This window comes from Suncus etruscus, chromosome 9 (assembly GCF_024139225.1).
Source record: "Suncus etruscus isolate mSunEtr1 chromosome 9, mSunEtr1.pri.cur, whole genome shotgun sequence".
Taxonomy (NCBI): domain Eukaryota; kingdom Metazoa; phylum Chordata; class Mammalia; order Eulipotyphla; family Soricidae; genus Suncus; species Suncus etruscus.
In genome coordinates, this window is record NC_064856.1 from 77,088,274 (window position 1) to 77,115,814 (window position 27,541).

At 35.2% G+C, this 27,541-nt stretch overlaps 1 protein-coding gene across 1 annotated transcript in view; it reads right to left on the reverse strand.

Annotated features, from left to right (window-relative positions):
* Nucleotides 1-5,005: 5,005 nt before the first annotated feature.
* The window catches only part of CCDC34 (coiled-coil domain containing 34), a 29,991-nt gene continuing 7,455 nt past the window's right edge, over nt 5,006-27,541 (reverse strand). The window contains exons 3-6 of the mRNA XM_049780963.1: nt 22,087-22,194; nt 9,783-9,941; nt 9,257-9,398; nt 5,006-5,496 (exon numbers count right to left, since the gene is read on the reverse strand). Coding sequence (XP_049636920.1) covers nt 5,282-5,496; nt 9,257-9,398; nt 9,783-9,941; nt 22,087-22,194 — 624 coding nt within the window. The 3' untranslated portion in view covers nt 5,006-5,281. The remainder of the gene's footprint in view (nt 5,497-9,256; nt 9,399-9,782; nt 9,942-22,086; nt 22,195-27,541) is intronic.

The following is a 27,541-nucleotide window of genomic DNA, read 5'->3' on the forward strand; positions in this document are numbered from 1 at the left end:
CTTTTGTGAGTTTTACTATCGATCTTGTTGATTTTTTCAAGAATTACCTTTTGCTTTCACTGATCTTTTGTATTGTTTGTATTTACACTTCATTAATTTCTGCTCTAAGCTTTGTTATTCCTGTCTACCTATTTTTAGTTCATTTTGTTCAACACTTTTTAATTTTATAAGATCTGTCATTATTTATGCAGGCCCCTTCTTCCTTCCTAATGTGTTCTTGTAAAGCTATAAATTTTCCTTTTAGTACTGCTTTTGTTGTGTTCCACATATTCTGGTAATTTGTGTCTTCATTCACATTTGTTTCCAGGCATCTTTTGATTTCATCTCTGACCCACTGATTATTCAGTAGTGAGCTGTTCAATTTCAGGTGTTAAATTTTTTCCTCTGTGTCTGTAATTCACTTCAAACTTCAGTGCATTATGGTCTAAGAAGGTAATTTGTACAGTATCTATCCTCTTGATTTTTATGGAGGTATATCTTTTGGGCCAGTATGTTGTCTTTCCTGGAGAGTGATCCCTGTACATTGGAGAATGTATAACCAGTTTTCTGGGGGTAGAGAGCCCTCTATAGTTCTACTAGGGCAGTTTCTTCCATTTCTCCTTTTATAGCTAGTATTGTTAGGTTCCATTCTGATTGACCTATCAAAGGGTAACAGGGCACTACTGTGTTCTCCTATTATTCTTGTGTTTCTATTGATGTCTTCTTTCAGATTTGCCAACAATTGTATTAAATATTTTGCTGGTCCCCCATTGGGTGCATGTATGTTTAGGAGTGTAATTTTTTCCTGTTGTACATACATATCCCTTGATTATTATGAAATGTCCATCTCTGTACCTTATAACTTTTTTAAGTCTAAAGTTTGTGTCCTCCAATATTAATATGGCCACTCCAGCTTTTTAAAGGAAGTCGTTTACTTGGATGATTGTCCTCCTCCAACCTGATTTTCAATCTCTGCTTGTTCTGACTATTCAGGTGTGTTTCTTGTAGGCAGCAGAATGTTGGATTCAGATTTTTGATACATTTTCCTACTCTGTGTCTCTTAACTGGTGCATTTAGTCCAGTACTTCTCAATTATTTTCTATCATGCCCCCCAAGGAAGAAAACATATTTCGTGCAACTGTAAATAGTATCTTTATTTAAAAAAAAAAACTTTGACCTGCGAAACAAAAATATATAATTTGAGCTAATTTTTTAATCAGAGGTGATGTCTGGATTAATGGCTACAGTGAGCACATTTTGCAATGTATAGCTTTTCGAAGTGGGGTTTGAAGCAGGACACAGCAACTTTCAGCTCCAGAGACATACAGAGACATAACTACGGGCCTAGCTTGTTATGACAGTGTTTGCCAAGATCAAACACGCCTCCCTTTATGGAGCCTTGTGCCCCCACCGGGGGCATGCCCCACTATTTGAGAACCACTGATTTAGTCCATTGATGTTGAGAGAGATAACTGTCATAGGATTTAGTGTTATCTTTGTGTAGGAGTTTGGTGTGTCTTTTGGTCTGTCTTGTCTTAAAGTAGACCTTTCAGATTGTCTTTGAGGATGGTTTTGAGTCTGTAAGTTTTCTGAGCTGTATTTTATCCGTGAATCTTTATATACTTCTTTCAAACCTGAATGTGAGTCTGGCTAGGTGAAGTACTCTAGGTGAAGCATTCATTTTGTTGAGTTTTGTCACTATATCCCACCACTACTGTAAATCTTTAGATGTGCTGTTGAAAGTAATTTCCCTCTTGATCTTTCTACTTTCAATATTCCATCCCTATCTGTGGGATTCATCATTGTGATTTGGATGTGTCTTGGGTACTTTACTTCAGATCTCTTTTAGCATACTTTTAGGGCATGCAAGATTTGGTTGCTTGCAGTAATTAGTTCAGGGAGTTTCTCTGCAAATGATATCCTTGACTATTGATTCTTCATGGGATTCTCTTTCTGGGTCTCTGGGAATCCAATGATCCTTGTTTCTATTGAGTTAATCAAAGACTTCTATTTTCATCTGTTCACATTCTTGGAGGGATTTTTCCATTGTCTAATTGTTTGCTTTACTGCTCTTTTCCAACCTCTTCTATTGTATGGAGTTGTTATGCATCTCATCTAACAGCTCACTGATTCAGTCCTCAACTGCAATTACTCTGTTGGAGAGTAACTAAGCACGAGTCTACAAGATCAAATAAAATTCAGAAGCAAAGTCTTTACACTCTAACCTCTACCACTCTCCCAGCTACTGATCATTACATGTCCATGAATGTGGCTGATCTCATATCCATCTAAATTATTTCTAATTTACTTTCACTAGCTTTAATGCTACTTCCTTGGAGCATTTGATTGCTTCCCAAACTATCCCTTAATGATGTAAGCAAAACTGATTTAAACCATGTATTCCACATCCTAATAACTGTTTTCCTGAGCACGTTGGTAAATACTTGCTAAGTTAATTATTTTTGTATAAATTGACATGAGAAGCATCTGTGAAAGTAAATATTCAATTGATATCGACTAAATTAATTGTTACTAATTAAACTAATAATCATGATAGGATTATGGTTATAGAATCATACTTCCCCAATGAATTCACCTACAATGCAAAATTGAAGGCTTTTAGATATAACAACTATATCTAAAATCCCCAGGAATTTAGTCATTGTGTACAATATGATTTTGTCTACAATTTATTGTGGTTCTAGCAAAATCTACATCATATCTACATTGCGATTTTTCATTGATTAATCACCTAGACTTTTTTTTTGTATCTAGGGTTCAGAGGGTGGTTAGATCAAACTGCAAAAATGTTTTGACCAATAAATACTACTCATTCTTTCTAAACTCTTTTCTGCTTAGAAATAAAATTTGTAAGAACTATTTTGATAATACAAACATCTTCTAAATATCCTACTCCTGTTTCCTTGTATTCTTCAAGATCCCACAGGTTTATTCCTGAAACTTGGAAAAACAGAACCATAAATTTCTTTTTAATTTGCTGTCACTTTTTTTTAAATTTTTAATTATGAGAAAAATGATGCAAAGAGGACAAAGTAAAGTTATAGTGAAAGGACAATCGCCCATAAACAGAGTTCTCAGAAGAAATCCCCTTGCTGATGCCTAGATATTGAACTTACAGTAAAAGAACATTAAGAAAAATAAGACAGAACCCATGTACAATTACTTTGTCCACAAGTCCCTAGATTGTAGTACATTATAACATTTCTTAGCAGTACACAAAGCAACCTAAAGCCATGAGATTTATGTGACTCCTTAAACATTGAAGGCATAGTATTTTTTATATGTTCATGCGCATACATATTAGTTTAAGTTAATATCAAAAGTTTAAGAGGTTTTTTTTTAAGGGTTAGTCAAAAGGGCACAGTAAAAACGGTGTTAGAGTGGCAAATATTGTTTGCATAGGCCCACCAAAACATGGTGGGACGTGGAAAGGAAAAGCCTTGATCTAAATACAAGGAGATCCCTATCCCTGAAGTTTCCTGGCATAAGACCAACTCTAGGCTCCAGGCAAACTAATTTATTCAATTCAAGTTATTGTCTGTAGTGCCAATACAGTTTTATTTTTCAGGCAGTCCTATTGTTGGCATCAGGTTTCTGTATTAAAGATCCTGGAATATGCACATCCTACATTGAAGTCAGGCTGGTGTGGAGTATCCTCTAGTTTCTCCTCACAATTAAGGGGCAATATAGAATTGCTGTCATGTTTAAATGAACTAACTGAACTTCATATTACCACAACAAATTTTCATTTCTTGACCAACCCCTAAAAAATAAACACAAGACTTAAACATTATTGAGAATAACAGAGCATTAGTTTAGTAATTTTTCAGACTACTTAACTTATATTTATTTAAAAAAGACCTGTGATACCAACCTTTCCAAATAAGTTTTTTTTTTTTGGGGGGGGTCATACCTGTTTGACGATCAGGGGTTAATCCTGGCATGTGCTCAGAAATCACTCCTGGCTTGGGAGACCATATGGGATGCTGGGGGATTGAACCGCGGTCCGTCCTAGTCTAGCACTTGCAAGGCAGCACCTTACCTCTAGCGCCACCACTCCAGCCCCAACACTTGGTATTTTAAATAATGCAATAATGGGATTCCAAATGAATAACTCAGAGGGCTAGAGTGCATAATTTGTATGTAAAAGACCTAATACCATTCTGGCAGTGCATGGCCAAAAGAAATGCCTGAACACTGAATTAGTTATCACCTGAACACCACCAGGTATGATGCCCAACCTAAATGATAACAATAATATAATAGTAATAATGCCCTGATAACATCATTTTGGCAACCTATTTAGAGCTAATATATGACTTTATAATAGCAAGCTATAACATTTTATTAGTATTTCAAAATTACTACATATTAACTTGAGGTGCAGAACACAAAAAAATTTGTTAATACCACAATGCTGAGGTTGCTTGACAGAAAACAGTTACTACATAGTGGGCACAATTGGAGGCAGGGATTCAAAAGACTAGGATGTAGAAATACTGGCAATTTGGCATTGGGTATAGTGTTACATTTTACTTTTGAAGAGGTGGATTTTTTTTTCTTAAAAGATAGTCCATTAAAATATATACAATGATGCAAATAACTGTTATCTCAATGACAAATAAACTTTTTTTTTCAAACACCTCAACCTTCAGGCCAAGAGATACTCAACAGGCTTTGCATGTAGGAAGTCTGGGTTCAATCTTTGACACCCGGTGGTACCCAAGTTTTGCCAACAGTTACTCCTGAGCATTGAACACTACTGAGTATGGCTTAAAAACAAAATCTCAACCTTTCTTTTTATTATAAAATATATATGCAGCTAGTTATTTACATTAAAAAGTACACCAAATATCATTAAGACATATTTTCATTACTGTAGAATTTTTAACTTTTGTAGGATTTTCTAAAAGTTATTTCACAGCTTAGAAGTAAACAATTTAATTTAAACCTTAAATTCTAGAAACATAAAAAATAAACAGTATGAAAGAACATAGGAAAAACTTAAGTTTTATTGGTTTTACAGTAAATTTTAAGACAAGTTAAATAGAATACAATTATTATTCAGCTACTTATTCTATAAAACAATATGCCAAAATCAATGCTGAAACATTTATAAAAATAAAAAAATATATGTTCCTCACTTTAGTATGAAGACTCCATACACAAATGCAAAATTTGAAGTCACTAATTACATCACATGTTAAATTACTGAGTGAGTAGTAAATAAGTACTTCTGATTTTTAAAATGAAAAGCATGCAACTTTCCACTCTCTTGGTACTATCTTTGTATTCTGCACAAATTTCCAATGCAAAGATTGCTTCTGGCTTTGTGAATTACCAAAGGTGATGACCTGTTTGGCTGACTTATCATAGGGCGTTTTGTCTTCTTCCCTGATAGATCTTTAGCTTCTTTGGGAGGAGGCATATGAATTGGTTTCCAGGGAATTGGATTATAAAAGGCAGGTTCTGGGTATGAATTTCCACTGTAAAAACCTGAAATTAGTAAAAAAAATAAAACAAGAAAAAAAAATCCTTGAAATCAAAGAAAACTATAAATAAATCAATTTGGTGCTTTCAAAACCAAACTTTAACTCATATTTGTATCAACTGACTTTACAAACACAATAAATACTAGAGTAAATATTAATATATAAATGGTAATTCTATACCATTATACCAATAATTCTATACCAATAAATGAATGTTAATGCTTTAATATATAAGCAAATTACATACAAATTTTAATTAATTTTAGAACTCTTTTTTTTTTTTTTTTTGTGGTTTTTGGGTCACACCCGGCAGTGCTCAGGGGTTACTCCTGGCTCCATGCTCAGAAATTGCTCCTGGCAGGCACGGGGGACCATATGGGACGCTGGGATTCGAACCGATGACCTCTTGCATGAAAGGCAAACGCCTTACCTCCATGCTATCTCTCCAGCCCCAATTTTAGAACTCTTAAATAAAGTAATTCTCATAATTATTTGAAACTAAATGTATACTATTTTCCCGTAGTCTGACACTAAGCTTTATAGAAAAAAAATATATATATATATCAGTGAAGTTCTAAATTACTGTCACTCTAATAAAATTTCATGTCACTGTGATTTTAATAACTAATTATAGAGTTCTATCCTACTGAGATGTAAATGAAATATTTAAATAGTTGTAATGTCTGACACTTAATCTTGAAGAAACATTTTACAAATCAAACCCCAATTTTCCTTGCAACTATAGGTAATTCATTTACTTCATAATTTGCTTTTAGTTAGTTTTGTTTTGGGGGGCTATACCCAATGATCTCAGGGGTTTCTTCTTGCTTTGTACACAGCAATCACTCCAGGTAGGCTCAGGAGACCATAAGGGATGCCAGAGATTGAACTCAGGTTGGCTGCAAATAAGGCAAGTACCTTGCACACTGTATTATCTATCTCTCAAGCACCAAACTTCATAATCTGTAAAGATGATCTGGACAAAAATAGTAAGTTAATAGTATAAAATTAAAAAAACACCCTAAGAGCAGAGAGACTGATTGGAGATCAATGGGCTAAGGTCATGTTTTGCAAGTGAGGAGACTGAAATTCAATCTCTAGTACTACATATTTTTCAGAGCACCACTGGGAGAGGGACCTGAGCAAAAATCCTGGGAGTATCCCCAGATGTGGTGTTAAGAAACAAAAACAAAGAAAACCCCACCCAATTAAGTGGGGGAAAAATTTGCACAGTATACATCTGACAAAAAGCAAATATCCATGACTAAATAAAAGTCATTCCATCAAAAAAATGGAAAACTTCCTCAAAGAAAATAAAGTGATAGCTTACTAATCATCTGAACATATAATAAAATATTTATCATATAGGTAAATGCAAATTAAAATAAGCCACTACAGGGCCAGAGCAATAGCATACAGAGTTTGATCCCCTGCATATGGTCCCCGAGCCTGCCAGTATTGATTTCTAAGCAAAGAGCTATGAATTACCCCTGAGTGTCACTGGGTGTGGCCCAAGAACTAAACAAACAAACACACAAAAAAAGACACTACCTCCCAGCAGTGAGAATGACAAATATCAAAAAGAATGGAAACAGAATTAGTGAGGATGCAATGAAAGAGAAAACCCTCATTAACTGTTGGTTGGAATGTTGTTTAGATAAGACCAAATATTAACTTAAAAAATATATATGAACATCTATACCATTATAGTACTGTGTATAATAGCCACAATATGAAAACAATAGAAATTTCTACCAACAGATGAACTTTTAAAGAAGTTATAGACTATAAGATAAAATAAGCTATCACTGTCTATGAGAAAGGCCAAAATCTTGCCTTTTGCTACAATGCAAACAGATATTAATAAAATAGTTAGATGGAGATGGAAGAACACTGCATTATCTCACTCATATATTCAAAAAGAAACAAGTCAAGGGATTTGCCAATATCTAATATTGATTTCTTGAACTTCAGCATACAACTGATAATACCAAACCATGGGGCAAAGGAGATTAAGAAAGGTAGACTAAAGTGACAAGGATATTAGTGAGGCTCTTTGATCATGGTGGTATAGTACACTTGTTTGCTTTGTAATCACATTATTAACTGCAAACTAATAAAGCTAAGAGCACTAGAATGTTTACAAGTATCAAGAAAACATTTCATTTTTTTAGAGAGGGTAGGGCACCCCAAACAATGTTCTGAAATCCCAAGGGTCACCCCCAATGATACTAGGTCAACAAACAAGCCAGTTTGCTTTTCAAGGGCCATAGAACAGCATAGAGAATGAACCTAGGGTCTCTGATGTAAAACATAAGGCTTCATTCAGCCTTCAATCTATACCCTAAGTCCAAAAACTACTTTTACAAATATATATGTATATACACAAACATTTTTATGTATTTTATTATATAATTTTTGTAGTATGTAATATTTTATTATGTTACATATTAAAATATTTTACTTATTAGTTTGCTTTAAAAAAAAAACACTAGTCAATGGTTATATCCTCAGCTAATGACCCCTTTTTTCAAATAAGAAAGAAAAAACAAGGAGCAGCTCATGATCAGTAGCAATAATGGATGACCTCCATAACACGTTCAAGAGGTGAAATCCTGACAGCAGGAATGTGTCATTCAGCTTTGGCAACCCACTTTGACTACATAGATATGTCAACAGGCACTTCACCAAGATGGTCAAAACAAAGTCTGGAATATGTTCTATTGTGTGAACAAAACAGAATAGGAGTATTTTTAATAATAAATCACTTAAACAAGTGAAGGCAGCTGTCAGCAAGGTATGAGCTTCCAACGTGAGGCACAAAGGAAAACTTGCATTGCCATTTATAATCAGACCAAGCCTAAAGGCCAACCGGTTTTGTGCTGTCTGATTCATGTGCTGTCTAGTATCCTATCCTGCCAAAAGAATGTGCCGAAGACACTGAAGCCCTGCCTTAGAGACAGTTAGAAGAGAAAAAAAGGACCCCTTAAGTATATTATGACTAAACTTTTATTAGCTAAGAAAAGTAAAAAAGGTTTTCTACATATCTTAATATTAAAAATTATTACTTTGCCTTTTTTGGAATGGGAAGGGACACATGAGGGGGTTGGGAATGGTGTACTGGTGAAGGGGGGGTATACTTCTATATGACTAAAACCCAATTATAAACATCTTGTAATCATGATCTTTAAATATATTAATAAAAGATTTTTGAAAGGGGCCGGGAAGGTGGTGCTAGAGGTAAGGTGTCTGCCTTGCAAGCGTTAGCCAAGAAAGGACCTGGTTCGATCCCCTGGCGTCCCATATGGTCCCCCCAAGCCAGGAGCGATTTCTGAGCACATAGCCAGGAGTAACCCCTGAGCGTCAAACAGGTGTGCCCCCGCCCCCCAAAAAAGATTTTTGAAAAATGGGCTGGAACAATAGCACAGTGTTAGGGCATTTGTCTTGAATGCGGCTGACCCGGGACGGACCTGGGTTCTATCCCCAGTATTACCTAAGGTCCCCCAAGCCTGCCCAGAGCGATTTCTGAGCTTAGAGACAGAAGTAACCCCTGAGTACCATTGGATGTAGCCCCCCAAAAAACAAAATAAATAAATTAAAATTAAAACTTCACTATTTCCATAGGAAGAGCATGTTATATAATCTAATACGCTATAAAATTAAAAATATGGTTTTAGAACATTTCTGTCAAAAAGAATTATAATACATAATACTGGCTCTTCAAACTGTATTTGTGTAAACTACTTCATAACAAGAAAACAAACCTGTGAGCTTTCCATTTGCATAACCATAGCTCTTTGCAACAGGACGAGGTTTATGCTTCGCATTTTCCAACCATTCCTTGAATTTTTTTTCTGCTATTTCCTTCTTTTCTTGTAATTCAGCTTGCCGTTGTTTTTCTTTTTCCTTAAAATGAGAAGACAAAATACAGCTAAAAATGTCATTCGGGTTCTAATCATTCTCCTGTTTCCTATCCCAGTGACTTACTCATCATAAATACTGAATTATAGTTTTATGATATGAGAAAAATTAAATACAATGAGCATAGCAGAGGAAGAGTTATCTACTTCTAACCAAAAGGAGATAACACAAGTGAAAAAATATGCAATTTGTTGATTTAAAAAAGTAGCTTATAATAGTAAAAAACAATTTCCTAATACTTAAAAAATCATTTTAATTAAAAAATTCTGTACTTGCTTGAAAAAAATCAATGCGTAATATCTTAATTTGATAAAACTACAAAAGCATATCATGTACTCTAAGGAAAATCAGTATATTAATAAAAATAACCTTTTCTTTCTTCTTCTTTTCACATTCTTCAGCATTTTTTTTCTTTAACCATTCTTGATATTTCTCTTTTGCTTTTTCCTGTAAATGTTCTTTCTTCAGTTCTTCTGCTGCTTTTTCCTCCATTTCTTTATTAATTTTTTGTTCCCTTTCTTTTCTTTTCTTAAATAAAAGTAGAGGAATTTTAATTAAACTACATGAATTATTCTTGCATGAAATTATTCTCACACAACTGATTTTAAAATATAAAGTAATATGTTAACTAGCTATTTATTTCCTTTTTTAGTAAAGAAAAAGTTTTATTTTTTTCTGAGAATTAGAAAAATCTTTATATTTATGATCCCAAGTCTGGTAAGTTTTTCTAAGATTGTGTGTATGTTTATTTTTTTTTAGTGTTTTTTATTTTGACCACAGTGGATTACAAATCTTTCACAGTAATATTTTAGATACATAGTGACATTGAATCAGGGGCATTCCTACCACCAATGTTGTCCTCCCTCCACCCCTGTTCCCAGCATACATCCCATATCCTCCTCCTTTGACCCCCAGGCTGCTAGTATAAGTGGTCCCCTGTGTCTAGCTTGTTGTAGATTGATTGGGTGCCGATTCTGTTGTCGTTGGCTTTGGATTTGGTGTTTAAGTCTGATCATTTTTTATTTCTACTCAGATGTTCATACAACTGCTTGGTCTTGGTACCCTCCATTATTTCTCCTCCAATTTGTGAGGCAGAACAAGATGAAGAAAAAGTTTTATTAAGGGTCGGAGCGATAGCATAGTGGTAAGGCATTTGCCTTGCATGCAGCCTACATAGGACAGACCCTGGTTCAAATCCCAGCATCCCATATGGTTCCCTTGAGCCTGCCAGGAGTGACATGAGTACAGAGCCAGGAGTAACCCGAGTGCAGCCAGGTGTGACCCCCCCCCAAAAATTTTTTTTTATTAAAATAAATTTATTTAGAAAATGTGAGAGAAGAAGAAAAGCATACATGTTCAAGACTAAATATTGACTTCTCCAAAGTGAAGTCATTCTAAACTAGTAATTTCTTAAAAATAGGTGATAACATACTGGGGCTTGAGAAAATGTATAACATTCTTGTAATTGTATTTTCCACATTGTTTACCAGCTGAGTTGTTAGTCTGATGACAGTAGATATGGCTCACCAAAGTACAAAAATAAATTGGTAGGGAGCTTAAAAATAGTGGGTGCTAGCTGATTGTTAGCATAGTCAACTGGCTTAATCAACTAGTAAAATGAAATTTCAAACCCGTAAAGTTGTTAGCACTTTTTAAAACAGTTTAGGGATGGGAGCTATCATACAGCAGGTAAGGCACTGCCTCACATGGGGCTCACCCAGTTCTATCCTCAGCATCCCATCTAAGTCCTCCAAGCACAGCTATATGTGATTCCTGAGAGGAGCTAGGAGTAACCTCTGAGCACCAATGGGTATGACCCTCCCAAACCACTAAATAAATAAATAAAAATAAAATAAAAAACATTTCCCTAAAAGTAATGGCCATGTATATGTATTTCCTTAGAACAGATAGTTTGCCACTATGAATACTTGGCTAAATCTTTACCAAATAAATGTTTTGGAATTTCCTTATATGAGTAAAGAAAGGCAAATTCTTACAAGTCTTACACCAGATGTTGGCAAATTATAGGCCTCAACCTAACTGTTCCACCAGTCACTTGTACTTGTAAAGTTTTATTAAAATATAAAAACAAAAAACACATACATAATTACATCTCAGGTAGCTTTTGCTTACAACAGAAAAGTCCAGTAATGACAACAGACCTTATAGCCTGAAAAGCCTAAAATACTTATCTGGTCCTTGACAGGAAAACACTTGATTGTTTACGATGTTTTTTATATTTTTTCATTCTCAATAAAAGATGGCTCACCAAGACATGTAAATAACCAAATGAACCAGGTATATCTATGTACCAGAGGTTAAAAATATAGGCCCAATGCTTAAAGTACTGACAAAACAAATACCATATCTATTACCCTGGAACAAAGAAATACAAGCCAAGAAAGGAATTTTTTTCCTTGAAAATACACTATAAAGAACTGGAAATATAGTGCAACTGGTAGAGGATTCTTTGCCTTACACAGTCAACCCAGGTTTGACTCGTGGAACCTCATATAGATCCCCTATACCCTGCCAGAAATGATTTGAGTGCAGAGTCAGAAGTAAGCCCTGAGTACTGCCAGGTATGGCTCCAAAACAAAACAAAACAAAACAAAACAAAATAAAAAAAAATAAATGTAATTTTAAAAAAGTATCTTTGTAGAGCACAAAAAACTAAATTAATAGCCTCAAATAATATCTCATATAAAACAAATCCAGTGCTATATAGAAAGGTAGATCTTAAACACCAAAGCCAAACTAATTTTCCAACTATTTGTATTTCATGTTAGAAAGCATATAACAAAAGATATGTAATAGCACAGCAGGTAAAAAGTTTGCCTTGCACATGGTCAAGCTGTGTTCAATCCCTGGCACCCCATATGGTTCCCCCAGTCTGCCAGGAGTGATTTCTGAGCCTAGAGCCAGGAGTAATCCTGTATGCTGCTGGGTGTGACCCCAAAACAAAACAAAAACAAAAAGATATTGTACATTGAGAACTAAAAAGCATTTCTGTGAGAAGTTTAAGATGATAACTGCAAAGAAAAATCAGTGACTTAAAATTTAATCTTTTCTTTCAATTTTTTTCTTTTATTTTGGGGTCACACTTTGCAGCGGTAAGGGGTACTCCTGGCTCTCTTCACTCAGAAATTCTCCTGGCAGGCTCGGAGGACCATATGAGATGCTGGGAATCGAACCGAGATCTGTGCCGAGTCAACTGTGTGCAAGGCAAATGCCCTACTGCTGTGCTACCACTCCGGCCCCCACTTTTTTTTTTTTGTTTGGGGCCACACTGTAAGTGCTAAGTTGTCTCTCCTGATAATGTTAGAGGGACAATGAAGTTCTGCGGTTAAGGAATAAATTCGACCTTCCACATGCAAGGCATGTACTCTGTCGTTTTACTTTACTTTAAAGGTGAAATTATTTTACTTCACTTTATAATGTCAATTTAAAAGTGACATTATTTTATTTAAATGTGATGTGATTAAAGTGGCAATTTTCTCCCCGTAGATCTCTGTATTTAACACAATCCCCATAGTGTTAACAATAGTCAAGCAGGCCATTTCCTGTTTCTTATGTCAAGTTTATTTTAAACAAAAGCACAAAGACAGCTGTATAGGGAAAAGATGAACTTTTCAACAAATAGTACTGGAACAAGTGGATAACCATATGCAAAAGCAATAAACCTTGACCTTAACTCAGACCTAAAATCAACTCAAAATACTACAACAAAAGCTAGGGTTGAAAAATAATACAGGGTGCATGCCTGACATTTCACAGCGTGTATCCCAGGAGGCTCTGGGAGAGCACTACCAGATTAGGCTCTGAGGCTCCTGAGCACCACCTGTGTGGCCTAGGTGATCCCTGGCACCCTCAAGGCCAGTCAGCACCACATCCTTGGGCTTGCCACAGGAAGAATCAGCTGGATTGGCAATGATTCAGAGGAGGGGGCCCCCTTGCATCAAAAATACTGTGAAGGAGTTCCCCTCCATCCCTTCCATCCCCCCACCCCGGACCCAAACACACACAAAAGAAAGCTAGTCAGTTAAGCTTTCTAGAGTAAGACTATGGAAACATGTTTAACACCCTTGGGACAAAAAATATTTCTTACGTATGATAAAAACAACCATAAGCTACAAAAGGAAAATATAAAGATATCACACTGGATTGAAATTTTAAATTTCCATTCTTTTAATACATACCAGTAAGAAAAGTCATTTAAATAAAGTAGTTAGAAAACAAACAAGAGACATTATGTAGCTTAATTATTTAAAGACAGTTTACAACATAAACTCCATACAAATCTCTCACAAAATCTGCAAAAACTAAAGTGGACACCCAGCAAATCAAAGAGATATAAAACTGAAAAAGTGATAGAAACTGAATTGCGTTCCTCACCAAGTTCATGCTGAAGCCCTACTCAACAAAACTGAAAAGACAAGACCTTTAAATAAGTGATTAAGGTGTTTTTTTTAGAGGGGTCACACCTGGTGGCAGCACTCAGGGGTTACTCCTGGCTCTGTACTCATAAATCACTCCTGGCAAGCTCGGGGGATCACATGGGACATTAGGAAACAAACCAGGATATAACCTGGGTTGGCCTCGTGCAAGGCCAACATCCTACCACTGCGCTATCACTCTGTCCCCAGTCACTAAGTTTAAATGAGATAGTAGGAGTGTAACTAAACAAATAACACTGATATCTTCATAAGAGAAAAGAGCCATAAGATAAAGAGAGAAAAAAGGGTATAGTGAGGGTACAGTGAGAAGCCAAGGAGTCCACAGCCTCAGAAGAAACTAAACAGCAACCTCCATTTTGGACAAACAACTCCAAATTTTTCTGTTGTATAAACCATTTCAGTCTGCAATATTTTGTTCTGGCAGCTCTGACTAGACTAATACCATAAGCTTATGAACAAATGCTAAACATCATTCACTTTCAAAAAGAAAAAAAAATTAAAATAATGGCATTCTAAACACACCCACTAAAAAGTATAAAATGAAAAACAATGATAATGTAAAATTTGGCAAGATGATTTTTTCTTTACACAATAGTAGCAGGAACATAAAATATACAACTTTTGCTTGTTTGTTTATTTGTTTGTTTTGCCAGGTAGGGGAATTGAGGACCACACAGTGCCAGAAATTAAACTAGATGGGTGGCCAGAGAAGTACAAGACAAGCACCTATAATACCAATACAACCTATATATAATACTTATAATATTACTCCTGCCCCTGTTTTATATATTGTTTTGTTTTGAAATCACAGTCAGTGATTCTCAAGAGCATCTCTAGGAAAAAATCTGGAGTTGGATTGGGGAGATATCAAGAGGTGCCTGAGAAAAACAACTAAATCTCCTGTATGCAAAGTGCATACTTTAGTCCTTTGAATGATCTCCCCAGCCCTAAAATGCACTTTCAAAAAAGAGAGAAAGTTTGGCAAATTCTTTTTTTTTTTTTGGTTTTTAGGCCACACCCGGCATTGCTCAGGGGTTACACCTGGCTGTCTGCTCAGAAATAGCTCCTGGCAGGCACAGGGGACCATATGGGACACCGGGATTCAAACCAACCACCTTAGGTCCTGGATCGGCTGCTTGCAAGGCAAACACCGCTGTACTATCTCTCCAGGCCTAGTTTGGCAAATTCTTATAAATTAAACAGCCGGAGAGACAGCATGGAGGTAAGGCATTTGCCTTGCATGCTGACGGTCGATGGTTCGAATCCCAGCATCCCATATAATCCCCTGAGCCAGCCAGGAGCAATTTCTGAGCGTAGAGCCAGGAGTAACCCCTGAGCACTGCCAGGTGTAACCCAAAAACCAAAAACAAACAAAATTTAACACATTTAGCATATAATCCAGCATATCAGTTTCTATGCATTACAAAAAAACAAAAAAACAAAAAACAACAAAAAAAAACCCCTGCATTTTATTATAGTTACAGTATTTATAATACTCTCCAAAACTGGAAACAACCCAATTGTATACCAATGAAAGGATAAACAACCTGGTATTCCAAAGAATAGGATATCACTTAGCAAACAAAAACAAGAACAAGCTTAGAATAGACCCTCAGATGAATGGAATATAATTAGGTATAAAGACAGACCATCAGGCACTTTATCAGTTAATCTTAGATAAAGGCACAAGAAATATGAAGTGGAGCAAAACAAAGTCTCTTCAATAAAGTAGTGCTGGGAAAACTGGTGAGCCATACACACTCCAAAAAGTGAACTCAGACTGCTTTCTAATGTGATGCAGAAAAGTCAAATCAAAATAGATTAAAGGTCTTAATATCAGAACCTAACTCCATAAGGTGTATAGAGGGAAACAGAACAAACTCTTTATGACATTGAAGCTAAAGGCATCTTCAAAGATGAAACACTACTGACCAAGCAAGTTAAAGCAAAGATAAACAAATAGGACTACATTGAATAAAAAAAAAAAAAAAAAACACTTGCACCTCAAAGGAAACAATGATCCAAATACAAACACAGACCTGGAGAAATTATTTGCTTACCACTCATTTAATAGAAAGTTAATATCCAAGATACATAAAGCACTGGTAGAACTTTCAACAATGGGGAGAAGAGATGAAAAGAAACTTCCTTAAAGAGATATAAATGGCCAAAAGGCACATTAAAAAAAACACTCTATATCACTAATCATCAGGAACACACAAATCAAAACAACAATGCGATATAACCTCTCATCACAAATGCTCATCAAAAAAGAACAACAGTGTGGGTGTGAATGCAGGGGGGAAGGACCCCTCATTCACTGCTGGTGGGAATGCCTCTGGTCCATCGTTTTTTGGGAAGACAATGTAACATCTTCAAAAAAAAAATAGGAATTCAGCTTCCATGTGATCCAGCAATTCATCTTCTGGGATTATACCCCAAAGGCCAAAAGCACAAAGCAGAAATGACATCTGCATTCCTCTGTCCACTGCAGCACTATTCCCAATAGCCAAAATCTGAAAACAACCCAAGCGCTCAAGAACAGATGAGTGGATAAAGAAACAAACTATAGTATATAAACACAATGGAATATTGCTCAGCTGTATGAAAAAATGAAGTCATAAAATTTATTGATATATGAATGGACCTGGAGAGTATCATATTCAGTGAAGTTAGTCAAAGGAAAAAGTACAGACACAATGATCTCATGTGGGAAATATAAAAAGAAACTTATCAGGAAAATTATAAATGTCTAAAAGGAAAGAGAACTGAAGAACAAGAAAAATGGTTTTCAGTAGAAAGCATACCACTGGGAAGGGTAAGTTAAGGAAGAGAACACTAGGACAATGGTGGAGGGGAAAGGTGCCTGACAACTAAAGGAGTAAAGGGAAACTGGGGACAATGGTTGAGGGAAGTAAACAATGGTAAAGAGATTGGTGTTGGAACATTGTATCCCTAAAACTTAATCAAGAATAACTGTTATTCACTGTAATTCAATAACTTTTTTAATTTTAAAAGGAATAATCTTATTAGGTGATATATCAGGAAACAGTATGAGAGAATCCCAACACATATATAATCTATGATTCCATTTACATAAAATTCTAATAAAGGCACATCTAATTGACAAGGACAGAAAGTAGATTAATAGTTTCCTTAGAGCTACAACTAGCTGGGAGTGGGAAGCAAGGATTAAGTACATTAAGCACAAAGGGGTCCAAAGAAATATTTGGGGTGGTTTTAAGGCACTAAGCCATGACTATATTACTGGTTGGAGTTATATAAGTATACCATCAAGATTAAAATAGCCCTTTTAGAGGCTATAAAGATAGAACAGAAGTAAATTGCTTTTCTTACAAACAGTCAACTCTTATGCAACTGTGGTTGAAAAACAATACGGTGTTGGGGACCAAACTCAAGTCTCCCATATAGTATGAATGAGCTCAGCCATCTGAGCTACTGCTCTGACTCCAATGAAATCAGTAACATTTATTTTAAAATGTTAAATTTAAACTTAAAATTTAAAAATTTTAAAATTTTAGAATTTAAACTAGAAAATGAAAAGCTGGGCTGGAATGATAGTACAGCAGGTATGGCATTTGTTTTGTAAACAGCCCACATGGGTTTGGTTCCCAGTACCTCATAATGATTCCCTGGGTCCACCAGGAGTGTTCCCTGAGTCAGAGCCAGGAGTAAGCCCTGAGCATAACTGGGTGTAGCACAAAAAGGAAAAAGGAAAAAATAAAAAAATTAAATGTTTTTAGTCAACAAAAGACTCTCAGAGAAAAATAGTAATAGACAGACTATAACTTCAGATTTTCTAGAATTCCAGTTCACTGTAACAGAGCACAATAGATCTTCTTTTCTTCATGATTTGGTGCTCTAAGAAAACAGCTGCTTCTTGCAACTAGAAGAAACTAGTAAAACAGCTGGCTACTTAAAGTAACTTAATTTCTGTATTTGTTCTTTAATGTCTCTTAAACATGAAAAATACTGAGTTCATAAATGAAGAACTGGTGCTATCAATCATATTTTGTATATTTGGAATAATTTTACATTAAAAATTAGTACCACACTTTGAGAACTAAAGCAAATTTTATCTTTAAATAATATTTTCAACAATGAAATTAAAGGACTTTTTATGAAATATGTAATAACACACAATAAAATACAAACCTAGAGAGTGAATTATTATGGCAACACAAACATTAAGAATATGATATGAGACAACTCTCTTGTGTGAAGGAGTTAATAACTTAGTCTTATTATAAAAAAATAGCTTTGCTAATGGATACATAAATTCTTTTTGTCTGATTTCTTTTTTGATAGAACACAGTGCACAAGACTTAAAAAAAATAGCACCATAGATATAGCTAAAATTTGAATGAAGCTGGAGGCAGTACAGGACCACACACCATGAAATGTAAACAGTAGAAAAAAAGCTAGATGCCAGACAGGAAAAGAACCAGGGGGAAAAGAGCCAAACAGAGGTAAACCTTAACAAAGACTGAAACAAGAAATCTGATATGTCTCAAGAAAAAAAAATTGTGTAATCAATTATTCCTTAGCATACACAAGAGTTCTGCAGAGTACATAAATTTAATTTCTCAGAATTCATTTTGAACTATAGTCAACCTTATGGAATCTTGCTTTCAATAATTAGTGATTTATGTTGGGGTAAGCCATTTTCCTCAGAAGAAAATAACTTTTCCTCAAATAATTGGGTTACGTCTGCTGTTGCTAATTAAAACAGTGAATATATCATTTCTCAGCAGTATCTTACATACTTAGACAAACAACAACTATGTTTGGATGGATGGTAAAATGAGCTTAATGGAGTTAGCAGATAAGAGAAGCTTTTAGAAGAATATATACTTGGTACCTGTTAAACTACTCAATTTTACTGTTAAAATTTCAAAAAGGGCACCATAGAAAGCCTAGTCATTACCACATGAACTAATTTTGATTCAGGCATGTATTCACAAATAATTCTTTCTGAGGTTATGGAAGGAAACAAACATTAACAACAAAAGACATTTATTTTCAAAATAAGGAACATATACACGTAGGCTATAATACACACATCCATAACATACACGTATCTAACCAACTTCCTTCTTATAATTCTTCCAACTTCCTTCTTTTAATTCCTTACTAAAACAAACATCTATAACATATACATATCTATAGCCAACTTCCTTCTTATATAATTCTAAATAAGAATAAGAGGTATGTCACATTAATGTTAATGAATTTACTTGGTATTCTTATTAGTATCATGAGGCATTATATTTAAGAATAATTAAGTGCCAAAAAAAATCTTACAATGAAAACATGAAAAAATAACAAAACCTGGATCATAATGATAAAAGCAGTACCATTCCAAATATATGAATATCACAATCGGAAATACACTGACATGGTCCAGAGCAATAGTACAGTGAATTGGGTATTTGCCTTGCCCACGGCCAATCCAGGTTCGATCCCTGGAGCCCTTGTTGATCTACCAAGTCCACCAGTGATGATCTCTGAGAGCAGATCCAGGTATAAGCCTCAAGTATGGCTGAGTGTGGCTCAAAAACATTAAAATAAAAAAGGAGTGGAGGGAAGAAAAAAAAAAAGAAACGAAAAAAATAATGAAAAGTAAATTTCTCTAAAAAAGGATCAGATCTAAATACCCAACCCAAAATCAACAACAATAGAATCAAGTGATCCAAACTACAAGCTACTACACAAAAGGAAGCTGTTACACTAGCAGTCCAGGAAGCTAAGGGTGGAGGTATAGGATGCAACACTGGTGGTGAGAATTGCCCTCTTTTACTGTCACTATGTAGCTTAAATATAACTGAGAAATTTGTAATTCACATTGGTCTCAATAAAAAATTATTAAAAAAAAAGTAAATTTCTAATCTGTTATCCTATAGAATGCAATAAGTTGAAATTTAATTTGAATAGCTAATATATATTAATTCATTATAATAAGATTGCTGTACTTGTAATAATAAAAAAGAACTTTCTAAAATTCTCATTTTTAAGACTTAAAATTCCAATGAAAGACAGATGCTTACCAAAAAGTAATAAGATATATCTAATATAGGACAAATCACTGCAAAGTGAATTGAACAAGGTTTCAAAAAAAAATTCTGATTAGTAAACAGAAAATACTCTCAGCTGTGATATGTAAAGAGAAAGGTAATTTTTTTAAAAAAAAGTGAACAATCTCCATGCCATGAAACATCACATAAAAAAAAAAAAAAAAAAAGCAAGTGAGGGCTAGAGGGACAATGTAATGGGCTGACTGCATATTCTATGCATGAGAGATTTGGATTTGAGCATAGAGCTAGGGGATGTCCCTGAGCATTGCTGGGTGTGTGGACTCAAAATAAAAAAATGAAAAGTAAGAAACATTAAAAATGGAAAGGTTCTCAAAATTCCTCATGAACAAAAATCCCTGGGGTCTGGAAAGCATAAGCCAAAGCTCAAGAGTTTCTTTGAGGCTGCAATTATAACACAGTAGCTAGGATGTTGCCTTGCATATGGCCATCCTGAGTTCAATCCCTGGCATCCTATATGGTCACCTGAGCCTACCAGGATAATTTCTGAGTGCAAAGCCAGGAGTAGCCCTTGAGCACTACCATGTATGGCCCCCAAGCCAAATATATGTATATATATTTATATATTTATAAATTTATATATAATATATGCATATATAGTTTTTTCTTTGAAATCTACTGTGTATTTTAAAGGCCTATATGGCACAGACAGCAGAGAACTGCCTTGTCTCAGCACCACCCACATGCCAAGTGTAATCCTAGTAGCATTTCTATGTGATGTGTGATCTCCAGAGCCAAAGCAATAAAGTGCAATCTGTAGCATATCACAATCCAATGTTCAAGTATTGCAAACAAGTGTGGGAACACAACAAAGTGTGTGACTCCTTGCAAATATGGCAATGAGTATTTAAGTACCACAAGTGTGTTAACCTTGGTAAGCATCACAGCTGTGCAAGCACTCAATCACTGCAATGACAACAGCAAAGGGGGAGGGGAATAATACAAAATTTGTATTCTACTTCATTAAATCTTGCTTACTTTAACATAAAAATAATATTTTTTACTCTCAAAATATTTCAATTAAAATTAACACTCCAAAAACTGGATCATGATTATCCAGAGTGTATCCCCTAAAGGACACCAATAAGAAACAACATTGAATAAAAGGGCCCACTGATGGAAGAAGCCATGCATTGATTGTAGAGTAGATCTTTAACTAGTCAGATTCAGACTGTTAAAATGTTACTCAGAAAACAATAATAGTGAAAAATTGGGGATAACATTCTATTTCTTCAGCAAGATTAGACTGGCAAGGACACAGAGGAGAGGTCTGTTTGTTCAACAAATATTTTAGGGATTCTATTATGTCTCTGGTATTAATCTACCTACAAAGAATTGTGCAATGGTGGTGGTGGGGAATCCCTGCCCTTATGGAGTTTACATTTAAGTATGAGGAAAAATAATGTTGAAAGATAAAATGGTACCAGATAGGAGAGTTTACTGATGAGAGTTGTAATCATAAAAGGGGAGGAGACTTGAGAGAAGGAGGCTAAAAAACGATTGAGAAATCTTAATATGCTTAAGACAAAAGGGCAGAAGTGCCTACAACAGATACCAAAAGTTTGGAGAACAGATCTATGAAGGGATGATGGGTTAAAAACTAACAAAATGTGTTTCGCAACAGAAGAGGTGGAACAGAGCTCTAGACTCCAAGAGGTGAGGATTAAAGATGGACATTTCAGGATTAATTCTGCACAGACAGAATTAAGTAGCAGTCAAACTAGCGGGTAAGAAAAGAGAAAGCTAAGAGTAAACGCCAAAAGTCTTCATAAAAAAAGATAAAATACCAGGTCAGAGAAAATATCTATGAGAACATTTGAGGTTTTGAGAGACAGTACAAGTATGGTGCTTGCCTTGCACATGACAGACCAAGGTTCAGTCTGTGACCCACAGGTAGTGATCCCTGAGCAGAGAGTCAGGAGTAATCTCTAAGCACATGTGGGTGTGACCCAAAACCCAGCAATAATAAGACAACATTTGAAGCGCAATGGGAAGAAAATTGCAAAAGAAAAGGGAAAGAGAGGAAGAGTATGTTGTGTGTTTCTTCTTATCTCTGTGAGTATATGTGTGTGTGCTTATGCACATATCCTTTTCTCTCCTTACCTCTTTATTTTTCTTCTGAACCCATTCCTTGTGCTTTTCTTCAGCAATTATTTTTCTTTTCTCACGTTCTTCCATTTCTTTTATTTTTTCTAGTTCTTGATTTAATTGCTGTGGATTTATTTCAAGCAAAAGGCAACATTTAATAGAAGTACCAATTATATTATTTTTACTTTTTAAAAGAACTTTTATTACATGAAGAATCATATAAATGATTATAAAGCCTTGCAATAAACTCTTTCCAAGTCAAATACATTTTTTAAAAGCTAAGGTTAACAAAATTAAATAAGAACATAGTTTCTTTTATAGAAAAAAATGTCATTAGTGACAATGACTTAAGTAACTAGTCTGAAAAAAAGAGAACTTTGGTAAAAAAGCATAAGTCATTTTTTAGAAATGCAAATAATTACTTGGCAGAAAAACACTAGTTTCTTAGACTAAACTTCAGCTAAATTATCCTCATTGAAATCAACTTTCCCACACATAAATTTTGGCATCATTGTTAAGCTATTGGCTGTGGCTCAAGAGAATTGCGACTTTCTTAGTTATAAAAAGCTTCAAGATTCTCGATAAAGATAAAGAATAGGAATTAAATAATCCCTAAATGAAATTTTTAATTCAGAGTTCCACCAAAGAAGAAATGTAAAGAAGCCATTCAATTTCCTTTCAGGAAAAAAAGAATCCAGGCTTTTCTTCACTGATTTTATAGCTGCTGGAGTGTAAAACAAAACCACATTCATATCCCAGATTATTTAACTGCCTTGCTGTCACTCGAATCTACAAGTTTGGGCATTTCCTCGGGAGAAAGAATGTGTAAAGTATGGCCAAATAAAACTGCAAGCTGAATGCCACCACTCTGTCACTCATCAGCTGAATTACTGCATTAGTTGAGAATGCTGTTCAAACTAGACTCCTACAGCTTTACTGCCATAATTACCAGTTATTTTTTTTCTCTCTCCTTAGATACTAATAATCAGATACTTTTATGTATCCCCATTGATCCCCATTCTTTCTCCCCACCTCTATCTATCCCAAAGACTTACCTACCTGAGCACAGAGAGTAGTATGAATAACAATTCTTCAGATATCATACTATACTAGTATATTAAATGAACTGAAGATAAAACTTGACACCAAGAACATTCTAATTTTGCACTTTAGAATAATTGGTCACAGAAAATCTGCCTTCTGTGAGTTTTCATCCTAAAATTTTGCTTCATAGAAAATAGCTGACTTCACTTACCCAGAAGATCTTTTAAATATTCTATTCACCTGTCACAAGTAAAATATACATCTTGGTTTTAAAAAAATGTTTTTCCATTACTTACAGTTATTATTCCTTGTTTATTCATTCAATATAGTTAATCTTTGGTAGGTTCTCAAATCTGAGTCTTTAAGTGAAATGAGTTTAATAAAATTGAGCCCTTGGATAATATTCAATACTATTTCATTCAATGTTGGCTGGGCTTTGTTTTCTTATTAAAACAATAATCAGGGGCCAGAGAGATAGCACAGTAGTAGGGCAGTTGCTTTGCATGTGGCTCACCCAGAACAAATCTGGGTTTGATTCCTGACATCCCATATGGTCCCCAGAGCCTTCTAGGGGCAATTTTCTTCTAGGGCGACTTCCTGGCAGAGCCAGGAGTAACCCCTGTGCGCAGCTGGATGTGGCCCTCCCCCTGCCCAAAAAACCCAACTGACTATAATCAAAATACACTGAGCAAAATTACTGAAATCCTGCTATACTTTGAAATACTAAAATATAAAGACTGCTAGATACAGGAATAAATGTCTAGAAGTTTCTAATCTACAATGAATCTCCACACACAGAAGAATCAAATTCTATACTGCATGTATTATATGTATTAATCTAAATTCAAGAAAGGAAAAGCAGAGAAAGCAAAATGAAAATGGTTCAGGATTTTCTGAGATGAGTATCATAAGGGTACAGTGAGGAGATTATTAAAAAGAGAGATTGAGGACAAGACAGAGAAGCAGGCAGAGAAAACTGAATTTTATTAAGAGTACAATGTAAGAGGAATGATATTATAAGAGTTAAGGAAAGTAACCTAGAAAATGCAATCACTATCCATGTTCTAATAGCATCTGTTCAAGTTACTTGCCATTCCTGTCTGTATATCATATTTTGAGACACAAACCCCCTTCCAAGATTGGCCATGCTTAGAATTTCCCACCAGGAATAACTCCATCTGTTCACCGCCAAAGCAAGTTTCTTCCAGACACAGCTGGAGTCTTCTCTCACAAGGCCTCTAAGTCGTCTTCTGGTATACCACTGAACTCCAACAGAATTACAGTTATTTTCCCACAGAATAAACACTTGATTATAGAAAACCAAAATCCAAAGAGAATACTAAACATACATTTTTATTTCAATAGCTTTTGTCGACTTTCAAAAATCTTCTTACCACAGGAGGTCAAATTCAGAAAAACTGACAGTTTTGAGTTTCATCGACTCTATCCTATTCTATTCCCTCATTAAGGGCTGATGAATGAAATAGCCAAAGGCAAATGGTGAGAAAAAGAAAGACTAAAGCACCTGCATTTTTCACAAAGTAGATAATTTTATAATTTAAAACAGATTGTATCATACAGTAAATCAAATATTAAAAATTAGAATTAGACAAAGGCCATGAAGAATTGAAACCAATCTGCTAAACAACTTTTTAAATAATAAACTTGTAAATTTATCTGACAAAACATAAAAGTTTTTTATAATACTGATATTCAACGTTTACCATATTTATCTTTGGGTGGGGGTCACACCTGGTGATGCTCAGGGGTTACTCCTGGCTTGGGGGACCATATGGGACGCCGGGAGATCGAACCACGGTCTGTCCTAGGACAGCTGTGTGCAAGGCAAGCGCCCTGCCGCTTGTGCTACCGCTCCATTTACCATATTTATCATCTCAATATAGTTACAAAAGTAAACAATTTAGTATGTGGAAAATTTTGATGGGATAATATAATTTGATCTTATAAAGGTATCTGAAATAAATCTAAATAAATTAAATTTATGAAAGGAGATAATCTTTTAAATGATCTAGCCTTTAAATTTTCAAGAAGTAATAAAAAAGCCAAGACAAGGGTCAAAGATACAGAACAGCTTGCTTTGCACAAAACTGACCCCATTTTTTTTTTTTACCCCAGTACATTTTTTTCCCAGTACACTTCCAGGAATAATTCTGAGCACAGAGTCAGGAATAAGTCACACTTCCAGGTATGGCCCAAACTTGTATGTAACTCCCCACCCAAAAATGGCAAGATTGAATTAAAAATTAAACACTCAAGTGTGACCTTTATACTGAAACCAAGGCAAAGTAAATTCTAGATCCCTTTGCTTTAACAGGAATTTAAGATAAATTGTTCTTTAGTTAAAAACCTGTTAATTTAATTTCTATTTAAAAAGCTTTTAGAGAGGTAGCTCAAAGAGCGGAGCATATGTTTTGCATGTGGAAGTCTCAGTCTGATCCCTGAGCACTACCAAGAATGACACCAAGTCAAAAGTAGCATCTTAGCACTGCCAGATACCGGTAGCTCCCAAACAAAAACAAAATTCAAAACACTTTTATTTAATTAAATTATTTACTAATTATTGAAGTAACATGATTTACAATAGTACTAATATACATACTTTAGGCATAAATTTGTTACTGCACCATACCTACTACCCGGGTGCCCATATCTCGCCTCTACTGTCCCTAGGTTCCTTCTCATCCATCCCAACCACAGGATTTGCAAAAAACAATGAACAGAGTAAAATAGGGCCCCAGGTTCAAATTTTTATGTTTTTAACTGTTCTACTACTGTCTATTATACAGTTTGTGTTTGAAACTATTAGAGACTCAATAAAGTTCAATAATCTTCCCAAGGTAACCGAATTGAAATGGGGGCTAAACTTTCAGCCTTGTTCTTGAGATTCCAAAAATTCCAACTTCTTGAGAAATTTTTTGTAATCAATTTTTTTTAATTTTATACTATACAAAATTCATTAGCATGACCTTCCTTCTCTTGCCTAACAATCACTTCTTAGGGGTCCAGAGATAAATTGAACTCCATTTCCTAGTCTCACTAGATTAGTATTTTCCACATTATAAGTCTAAAATCAATTTAAGGAACTATGACCAGAATTTCAAGAAAAAGAACAGATACCAGATTTCACACAAAGTTAAGATTAAGAAGTAGGAACAAGAACTAGGTGCTGAAAAAGAGATCAAGTGATAAGCATGATATCTCTTTAGTAACAATATTACAAACCATAAGCCAAGGAGAAAGCGAGTGAGAGAGACAGAAAGAGTGTCTACCACAGAAGCAAGCAGAAGGTAGGAAGGAAAGTGGGAAGAAAATTGGGGATATTGGTGGTGTGATATGTGCACTGATGAAGGGTGTTGCACATTGTATGATTGAAATTCAAACATAAACTACTATGTAACTGTGCATATCTCAAGGTGATACAATTATTTACTTATTAAAAAAAGAAAAAATATTTCAGAAGTAGGCACATATACACACAAAAACAATTGTATGTGTCAAGGCAAAATAGATTTCTGATTATATATGTTTTGAAAGCTGCTCAAATAATGAAAATAGAAATGTTAAAGCTTGAAGGTGAGAAGAAAAAGAAGCCCAGGATGGTCTCAATGATAACACAAATTCTGAAAATAACTGAAAAGACTTTAAGAATAGTAGTAATGAGTAGCAGTGAATACAATGACATTAAACAATACAGTAAAGAGCTGGAGAAATGGTGGGGCCAGAGTGATAGCAGAGTGGTAGGGCATTTGCCTTGCATACAGCCATCCATAGATGGATCCAGGTTCGATTCATGGCATTCCATATGGTCCCCTGATCCTGGCAGAAGCGATTTCTGAGTGCAGAGCCAGGAATAACCTGAGCGATGCTGATGTAATCCCAAAACAAAAACAAAACAAAAAGAGCTGAAGAAATGTCTCAGTGGGTTAGAGTGTGCTCTACCTTGCAGACAACAGGGTCTCCAAGCACTGCTACAAACAACACCTAAACACTGAGTCAGTAGAAGCCCCTGAATTCCTCTGGATGGGGCCCTCAAACAAAACAAGTCCCCAAATGCCCCTACTAGTCATCCTTACTTATTTTTTGTTTGTTTTTAAGGCCACACTTGGCAGTGCTCAAGGGTTATTCCTGATGGCTTGGAGGACCAGAAAGGATGCAAGGAACTGGACTGGGGTCAGGTGTGAACAAGGCATATATCCTCCCTACTGTGCTATTTTATAATTTTATCTGCAATTAACCTTCACAAAAATTCTGTGGCAGTAAAAAAAAATAAATAAAATAAAAATAAAAAAATAAAAAAACAGCACGGTGGTGCTAGAGGTAAGGTGTCTGCTTTGCCAGCGCTAGCCTAAGACGGCGATCCCCCTGGCGACCCGTATGGTCCCCCAAGCCAGGAGCGACTTCTGAG